This window comes from Nuphar pumila, chromosome 1 (assembly GCF_984573655.1).
Source record: "Nuphar pumila chromosome 1, dmNupPumi1.hap1.1, whole genome shotgun sequence".
Taxonomy (NCBI): Eukaryota; Viridiplantae; Streptophyta; class Magnoliopsida; order Nymphaeales; family Nymphaeaceae; genus Nuphar; species Nuphar pumila.
In genome coordinates, this window is record NC_143249.1 from 80,066,702 (window position 1) to 80,076,890 (window position 10,189).

The window sequence follows — 10,189 nt, forward strand, 5'->3', positions numbered from 1 at the left end:
TGATGTGTACATCTCTAGTACAGTTGCACACCCTACATCTCCAACCCAATACTTGGTTTCCCTTATTGTCACTTGTAGTTTGCCGCCCATGTTAAGAAAAATTACCGTCCATCAGACCCCACCAACTTAAATTGATGTGTACATCTCTCTAGTACAGTTGCACACCCTACATCTCCAACCCAATACTTGGTTTCCCAAAATTGTGTTTTTTCCAGTCTGAAGACTTTAAAGCTTGAATTCGAAGGTAAACCAAGGACCGCATAGTCCCATTGTTGAGAGAGAGAGAGAGAGAGTAGTAGTAGTAGGTGTGAACCCATTTGTTAAGCCCCAAAGGGGTTTGGCACAGTGAGATGAGACGTAGGCAGCTAAACAGGTGGTCTCGGTTCAAATCCTATGGGCGTACAATAGCCAAAGCAAGACGACTCCTTAAGGGCAAGGGGTGCGCTACAGTTTTATGCTGTTAGAAAAGCAACAATAGGTTTGGCAGGCATAGTTGGGCACGGCTAGGTCTCTTACTGTGGGTGTTCTTTCTCCGTTCCTCATGGAAAAAAAGCCCATTTGTTAGTCTGGACTTAAGCGCGGCCCCAAACTTGGCCCAGCCTAAGCTAAAAGTACATGTAAGGTATGGACTTGGACCCAAGATGGATAAAATCTGGACCTAGTCCAAACCCCACAAGTGAAAGGCCAGGTCAACAGTGAGTGATTATTGGCCATGGTCATCTTCTCGGACTGATGGCTTACAAGTGGCCCGACCCACTACTACGCACTAGGGCCGGTGGTGAAAGCGGGTCATATCGAAAAATCATGGGTTACTTTTTATTGAAGCCAAGCATAAAGTTGTCCAATAAAGTGAAAGAATAAAGGAAATGTGGTCAGCATTATGCATGCTTAGCCATTAAGAAAGTTTATAAATGAGAAACGAAAAGAATGGGTTCCTTATTCTGCATATTTTATCTTTTAGGTGGGTGCTGAGAGAAAGAATACGGGGCAAAGATGGACTTTCACAAGTTACAGAAAATACTCCTTGTAGGAGAGGGGGATTTTTCATTCTCCCTCTCTCTGGCGAAGCATTTTAGATCTGCGCAAAACATGGTGGCTACGTCTTTAGATAGCAGAGGTATCAATCTCTCAATATCCTTCGTAGTTCCAACACAAATTTTTCTTCTTCTTTTTTCGCATACCTTTTTTATTTCAATAAGTATGGTAACTTTTTTCTCATGTGTATGCTCAAAATGCAATGTTTATATAACAAGTTGGTGTTGATGTTGCATCAGCTGGAGTGAGAATAAGGTACCAATCAGGATGTAAGAACATTGAGGAGTTGGAGAAGATGGGCTGTCTCGTGCTTCATGAGGTGGATGTGATGTCCATGAATCAACACAAGAACATAAAAAAGAGGAAATTCCACAGGATTGTGTTCAATTTCCCACATTCAGGCTTCTACAGCCTTGATTCTCTGGGCGAGAATAGGAGGTATGCCAGTTCTATCAGCAGTGTTACCGTTAGTTGCTGTGGAATAAAAAGTATTCTATGCCGTTCTACAGGATATTTAGGCTATGTTAGGGAGCCTTGAATGGGAGGTTTTGTTGTGGTTTCCGCCATTCTCTCATGCACTGTTGCTGTTTTGGGCAGTGTTTGCATATCGCGGAAGGATGCCCTGCACCGCAATCACCGCGGAGCCTCCTCCCGCGGTTTGCATTGATTTTGGCCCCTGCTTTCGTCGTGGACGAAAAGCAGGGTGCCTCGTGAAAAGGTGTGGGGTTTCACGCCATTCTACGAAATGAAACAATGGATTGGGAATGGTGTTGGCAGCCCCAACACCACATTTCAACACCAAGAGAATGTTTTTGGCAATTCAATTTCTCACCATCACACATTTGCAAAACAATATCTTGGCAACACATAAAGTGGTGTTACAGTACCCCGGCCTGATTATGCTAATCCATTTGTGACACAAATGGTAGGTGGGAATCAAGCACCACATGTATCATGCTTCAATGAATTGCTAGTTTAATTTCAGGCATGTTATGGAACTCGTTGAAACCAATGCTCTACGATGCATTTCCATCGTGCTGAACATATTAGCAAGATAAACATATCAATGCTGATCATGCAAAGCGTTTTCCAGTGGTGCATGTACAGCGACAGTCACTAGCCATGCATGTATATTATCACAGTCGAACTGCAAGTTTTGCTTAGAGTTGGCTTGATTGCCAATACACATGTTCTTAACGTACTTGACATTGGCCCCTCGAGCGCATCCAAACGGACTCACTGACGGTCCTGTTCACAATCACATCATAGTTAGAAAAGACGTGCATGAAACGGCAAAGATTTGTTAAATAGTAATAAATGACTGTAAATATCTTAAATTCAAAACCAAAGATGAAATAAATTAATGGCATTTGAAAAGTGAGTTACATGAGTTTCCTAAATCCTAAATCTTTGTAAAAGCAGAAGCAAGGGGCAGTTGAGGCAAAAAAATTGACTCTTTATAACTTTTTCTAAATGACAGTTTTGTTTTGTGTCCAAAGAATGGAAATATAAATTTATTTGGGCATTGGTTGAATTTTTTTAAAAAGTAGAATGTGTTACTTACATGGCAACCAAGTAATTTTTAAAATTAAATGTACATTGAATTAAACAAGCAACTTTCCATATTCCTCACGTCTCTCTCTCTCTCTCTGCCTCACGGTTCGTTTCTTTTTTTTTTTAATGTCCTTTCTTCTCCCACTTTGAAATGTCTAAAATCCAAAAGGCACCACGCCCCTTCTTTTGAAGAGCACACCATTCCCACCCTTCTATAAATTTACTAAGAATTTCTCAACTTTCTTCTGCATGGTTGCTTTTTGCATTCCCCTTTTAATCATGTTTAGCATTGTGTTTTTCACTTTATCATGCTAACTACAAGTATATTTAGATTATCTATTTATCTTTTTTTTCTTTTCTTCTTTCTCTCATTAGAATTTTTGTTGTAAACTAAAAGCAGGTCATACTTTCTCACGGTGAGTATGCTCACTTCTTTGTGCGTTTTAAACTTTATATGACATATATCAACCTTTTTTTGGCCTTTTAGTGTGGTAACCAAAATTTGTTATTTTTTTATTTTTGTTATGCATATAGTAAGCAACATAAAAAAATGTTTTACTTGGTTCACCTTTTTTAGTTGTATGTTTTAACTAAAATAATATAATTTGTTTTAAACATATACATATTTTTATTCTTTATTCATCTATTTATCATATTGTTTTTATTCTTCATATTTTTAGTTGTATGTTTTAAACATATACATATTTTTATTCTGTATTCATCTATTTATCATATTGTTTTTATTCTTCATATTTTTAGTTGTATGTTTTAAACATATACATATTTTGATTCTTTATTCATCTATTTATCTATTTTATTCTTTATTAATATAGATTTGGACCCAACTTTGAGGTGTTACTATTGAATTCAAATCCTTATTTTGTTAGATATAACCAAACCTGGTTTTGATTGTAGATATGTAGAAACCAGAACATCAGATTGAAGTCTATATATCATTTGGATTCCAAGAATTTGACCCGATTAACTAATTGGACCTATTTGATTATGAAACCGGATGCTATCATGCCCAATCCTCTTGGAATCAAGTTATACCTGAACGATTGACAGCCCTTTGTTTCATGTATTAATCGGTTCAGGTTATTGTGAAAATGAATATAAATGCGAGATTGGAGAAAATGGGTTCAAGCATAAAACGAGTTTTTGGTTGGGCTCATTTTAAGTGCAATTTATAAAGAGCCACTAAGATCAGGTTAAACCATTTTAGTTTAGTTATATGTTTATTTTTCATATTTTATTAATTTTATTTGTTTTCATAATATAAATTTTGACCTAAATATTACCCTATCTAGAGCCCGGCCATATGGACAGGCCGCTTATCATTATAGTAATTTTATAAAATGAGCTCAAGAAAAATAGACATGAAATTTTACTTGATTTAGAGTTACCATATAGGAACTACAGGATTTTGAATTGAAGACTCTATATGGTGTGAACGTGATCTGATAAAATTGCATATATATATATATATATATATATATATATATATATATATATATATATATATATATATATATATATATATATATATATATATATATATATATATATATATATGAATGAGTTTTTCATGTTTTTTTGTTTTATTTTTAAATTCTGACCATACAGATGTGATCTATGTACTTTATTTATAGGGATCTGCTCTTGAAGTGCTCGATTCTGACACATGGGTGGGTTTTTATAACATTAAAAAAAATCAATGGTCCAAAATCTTTGTAAATTTTTGAGGTTCCAAATATCATTTTTTCATCGAAAACACATGATCCAGGTGCGGATTCCTCGTAAATCGATCATGCCCAATACATTTATGGGGTTGAAACTGTGAAAAAAGTATTGGAAGAGCAAAAAAACTCATTTAGCATATTTTATTTAGCACATACCCATTATAACTCTCTCTCTCTCTCTCTCTCTATATATATATATATTATACTTTAGTTTTTTCCTAATGATTTATCTAAATATAAGTTTCATATTCTAAATGTCTATCTCACAGAAAAACAAGCAGTTTTCCTGGCATTCTCATAAAGGCGGGTTTCCACTTGTTACCTTGCTTTTAAATGCTTTATTAAAAACGTTTAAAAAAAATTATGTTGTGATTCACTTTAAGGTTGATGGATTTTTCATGCAGTGGACAAGAGGATCGCTCTTGAATCTTGCAACATTTGGCACCCTAGTGTAGCTACAAAAACTAAGATACTAGGAAAACATGGAAATAATAGAAAATTACAAAAAAAAAATCAACTAAAATCACTCATAATTATTCATTGGCTCTTTGCCTATCTCTCTATAATAAATATTTATAATAAAGAGAGAAAAACCTTATTAACCTTAATCCTACTTCAAATTTGAGATAGATCAAAAACACAATTAAGATTCAAAATGTAATCCAAAAATCAAATATTCACTTAAATAATTAAAAAAAACTCAACTAACCGAAATGGATCTGAATGGAACCTATAAACCCAATAGTGTCTCCCTCTCGTTCTTTCATCATTCACCTTGGGTTGAAAAAGACTTGCCCTCAAGGCTAGATCATGTTTGTGTTTTATACAGTTTTGCTCTATTATTCAGGTCATTCATGCACAATATACAATGTGAACAGTGTCATGCTCTTGATACTGGCGATACCATGCACGAGCGTCTCTAAAAAATATAGAAAAACTAGGTATGTTCTTTCCAAACCAACTATAATCATCCATCATGCTTCCATGGAGAAAGGCATAAAATGGATAGTATATATCCAATATAAGAATACTCTAATTTGAGTATCTATAACTCCAGGCTCCATATGCAAATGTTGATCCATATCTTGGGATTTGGGAAAAAATTGAATATAGTTTAGGACAAGAGGGCATAGGGTGCTTTTGGATCTCGGTACTAGTTATGGTTTGAGAGGATTTGTGATTGACTAGATCTAATGGTTTTTGGGTAAAGGGATATTGGTCTTGGGTATTGTTTAAGATAAGAGAAATCTTACTTTGGTTTCAACGTAATTGGGTTTGGACATCAAGGATTTAGATTTACATATAGAAAGGTTCACTTTGGATTGGATCTAACATGCTTTGGTCTAAGTTCAAATTGAGTTTAAAATGGATTGAGACATTCAACAGAATGGATTTAGATTCATCCTGAGATTCTAGATCCAAATCTTCTTTCATTGAATATAAATCTTTAGGAAGGTTTTTGATAGATTCTATTGGGTGTTTACTTGGATTGCATTCTAAATCGGTTACATCGACTTGGGTTTGGGTAGTCTTCGAAACATGCAAAGGCCTCTCATTTTCCCATGTCAACTTCTCTTCGATATCTAGAGCATGGTGAATAACTTTCTCCAATGATGATATTTTGATACCATTGAATTCATTATGTATGTAAAATGATAATCAAGAAATATACATTTGTTCTTCAGTGTTTTCTTGAATTTGAATTTCTTGTGCCAAATTATGAAACTGTTAAGTATACTCTTGTACAGATTTCAAACCTTGTTAAAGAAGGCAGACATAGTAATTGATCTATAAGTGCTTTAAATTTTGTCACTGGATCTCCATCAGCCTCATCTAGATCCGGTTCTACTGTATCCACTCTGCACTTAGATTGGACCATGGTGGGATCCGAATCTTGAGACTTGTGGATTGTTTTAAATGTTGGATTGAGTTTGCCTAAATTATGGATCTTGGGTCAAACTAGGGCTTGGACAAGTAAGGGAACAGGTTTGAATAGGATCTGGTTGGTTTGAGTAGGGATCTGGGTTGTAGTCGGTATTTGGGTTACTTTGGGCGAATGTTGGAGTGGGTATTGGGCCAAATAAGAGTTAGGTGGATCACAAGGGGATACTAAGACTGGTTTAACGAATTAGAACCATAATATTGAGATTGTGTTTGACCCATAGGGTTTGAATAGGCATTTAGAGTAACTTGGGTTGACAAATATGAATTTCAGGTTGGCGCAAGCCTCAAAGCAAGGTTATACTGAGCAAAGGAGGATTGAAACTGATTCTGAAATCTGAACCAATTCCAGAAACTAGGTTATAAGAAAGGGAGGGATGGTATAGAGGTTGAACTGGTTCGATTCCTCTAACACCATCCCGCAATGGGAGTTGGGATAGTGAGGGTGAGGGCTACGGTTTTGGAACAAACCCCCACTCGCCAACTTGGGCTGGCCACTGGTGGAGCCATCAGATGGCGTCTGTGGACGTCGACCATCTTGGGTGATTGGTCGAATCTTGGTCGGTGTTTTCCTTGCCAGCAGTGGTCGGAAGGAAAAAAGAAGGAACAAATGAGATTGAGAGAGAAAGAAAGGGGTTTGGTGTGAAGGTGGGAAGGAGGAAAGAGAGAAGTCAGACGGCAGCCTAGGGTCTCGCCTGCTGCCCATCCTAGGCCGGCGCCTACTCCCTGACCATGCCATGCCAGATTTTTGTGAGTGTAAGAAGGATGGCCAGAGGGTGAGAATAAAAATGGGGACGAAGAAGGGAGGAAAGGAGGGGGGTCGATTGTTGGGTGGAGGGTTGGATGGTGGTTCCCAATTAACTGTGAGATGGCCGATAGGGTGCCTGCTGGTGACCTCATGGCCGGTCTGCACCGAGGCAAAAGGTGAGGACTTTAGGGGCAGATCTGGCCCTTGTGGAAACCCGGTTGTTGGCAAATGATGAATCCATTGATCTTGTGAGAGTTTTGGATGGCTGTTGAGCACCTTACTTGCATCAAGGTCAAGTCCATCCTACTTGATGTTTCCTTAAAATCCTTCCATGGGTAGCCGATGGAGGTGTAGCTAGCAATTGAGGGAACTCGACTTGGTAGTAGGGGTCCCAGTTTGTTGATTGAAGTCAGGGAAGATCTGTCGATGATCGTTGTAGCTTGTGAATATGATCGATCTTGCTGCTTCATCATTAGATACAATGGATAGACATATGGTCGGATGGTGCCATAAATGGATGTAGTTGTCCAACATGAGATTTATTGGTTGGTGACCTTGATTCTCGTTGGTTAGAGAACATCATCAAAGAGCTATAAGCCATATTTTGATCATATCTTGCTCTTCAGCTGAAATTGCTTGTTGATTTTTTTTTGTTATTCGATCGAACGAATCGAGGCAAACCGTATCCTTGATTTAACAACATCCTTCCTCAAACACCGCCATAAGGCGATGAACGGGATGAGCAAATCTGATACCAATTTGATTCCGAGGATTTTTTCTAAACTCTACAACAATTGGTAGCCAAGTACAGCTAAAAAAACTAGAAAAACATGAAAAATAATAGAAATTTGTAAAAAAAATCAACTAAAATCACTTATAATTATTAATCTAGCTTTACATATGTCTCTACAATGAAGGCAGAAAAACCCTACAAATCCTATTCCTACTTCAGGTATAAGATATATTCAAAACTCAACTAAGATCCAAAAGGTAACCCAAAAATTAAATATTCTTAAATAATTAAAAAAACTCAAATAACCAAAATGGATCTAATTAGAGTCTACAATCTCGGTAGTGTCTTGTTTTAACTCCTGAATCAATTTCTACTACTTTTATGACTCGATTATGTTCCTTGAATGTGTGTATCCACCTAAAGTGCCAACCTTGCATCATATGTTCTTAGTGCCACACATCACAGGGATTGCTGCTATTTCAGTCTTACATGTTCTTAGATTGACAATTCAAGCAACTTTGTGATTTTTCTCCTCACGTCTCTTGTGATGTTTGTGCAGCAAGCATGAGGAGATGATGAAGAATTTTTTCAAGAATGCGAAGGATCTGTTAGAGAAGGATGGGCAGGTTCGTGTTTCACTTCAGGATGCATATCCGTTCGGCAGTGAAGCCACCAGGAATCAGGCCTCTGAGAATGGCTTCCTTCTCACTGAAAGAGTCAAGTTTCATGTGGACCAATTCCATGGCTACACCACCAAGAGAGTTGCAGATGAGCCCTACCTTCATTTGAAAGATTGCTACACATTTAAGTTTAAGCTTAGGGCTGATACAAATTAAAGAGTAGCATTACATTTATTTGGCGTAGAATACTCGCGTGAACTATGTTTCAAAAGCATCCTAAGGATGTATGTTTGATCCCCATTTTGCTTTTTCATATGGGGCTAGTTAGGTGTGCCAAAGGATCATATTTTATATAATATTAGTCGGATTTGGTAACAAAAACTATATCCCATTATAATTATAATTATAATTATGCTTGAATATGGTTTTGAAGTTTTGCTACCGAATCCAATAGACATCTGAGGTTTGATGGATATCCATATCCAATTGCATGTAAAAATTCAGATATTGTACGAGCATTTCTCCATCTGAATTAGAATCTGACTCGACTCCAATTAGCCAATATCTAGTTAGATATATGGATATGGTATTGGCCACATCAGACCTGAATCCTAACCGTTTAGCCAGGGTTTAGCATTGCCATCGTTTAGCAAGGACTAGTCATTATCTCTGGTGGTTGTTGAGAAGCTTATTTCACAGTACGTTGACCACAACCCTTTTCGGTACTTGGGTTTTGTTGTTTGGCATGATTTGCAAACCATCTTACCAATTCCCCTCCACGTCCTCAATTGATGGGATTTGAATTCCAATCCCCTTGTGAAATTCTTGAGGGAGGATTGAAAAAAAGTGATCAAGAAAACAAGAGGGGGAGTGAGGAGCTATCAATGAAAATGATGAAGGGAAAGGGACACAATTACAACATGCAGCTTTTGCCCAACTTACTGCTGGGTGAGTGAAACCATAAAATTTTAAGTAGGTCGGTCAACTTTTCCATTTTCCATGTACCACGTCACAATATCTCAAATTTCTTTAACATGAAATTCTGACTTAAGAAGTAAGGAATGCCCCAAGTTTGGCTTTGGTGCAACAGGGTTAGCCAAGCTACGAACCATTAAAATTAGGACATTGGCCATCATCAACAATCTACATAATGGGGGCAATTTGGACGGACTCATTGTGGTCTTGTACACTGATCTAATTGAAAGGGACTAGATGTGCTTCTGAAATGAAGACTGGTCAAAAGCAGCCATGCAAGTGCAAGTCATTTGTTTTCTATCTATTAGCCAGGGTGCAAACGACTTGGCATATTGACCCAGGTCTAAATCATATCCAAACCGTTTATCAGATATGGGTAGTTCTTATTTGAATGCGTGTATATATATAAGAAAACCCCTATCTTCGAACAGGTTTTCCTTCGAACCGTTCGAATGTGCAGTGTAACATCACAAAAAAAAGTAGACACAACATCGTCGTTTGATCACACAATATCAACAGCGATGTTGCATCCAAATTATCTCGAAGATACGGGTTATATATATATATATACCATACTATATGATTAATTTGACACGTTTTCAAAAATGCCTCACAAATTTTGAAATCTGTAAGATCTAATTTTGTAGGTTCCTGACTTTTTAGGACGTTTTTACCTTTTTTTATGTTAGAACCTCATGAATTTCACATCCCAAACATGCAATTTTTCTCATAAATATGCAAAAAAATATTTGTTCTGATATTTATATCTTAGTCGTTCGACATAAAAAACCTGCATTTTCATAGACATTGGAAAGTTGAGACACAGATCTCAAAATTTCCT

General features: G+C 36.9%; 1 protein-coding gene across 1 annotated transcript; it reads left to right on the plus strand.

Annotated features, from left to right (window-relative positions):
• The first annotated feature begins 1,070 nt into the window (after positions 1-1,070).
• Positions 1,071-8,727, plus strand: LOC149849043 (uncharacterized protein At4g26485-like). Its single transcript, XM_090013245.1, has 3 exons — positions 1,071-1,117; positions 1,275-1,473; positions 8,313-8,727. The coding sequence occupies exons 1-3, from the start codon at positions 1,090-1,092 to the stop codon at positions 8,587-8,589; spliced, it is 504 nt and encodes a 167-aa protein (XP_089869371.1). The 5' UTR covers positions 1,071-1,089; the 3' UTR covers positions 8,590-8,727.
• The last annotated feature ends 1,462 nt before the right edge of the window (positions 8,728-10,189 follow it).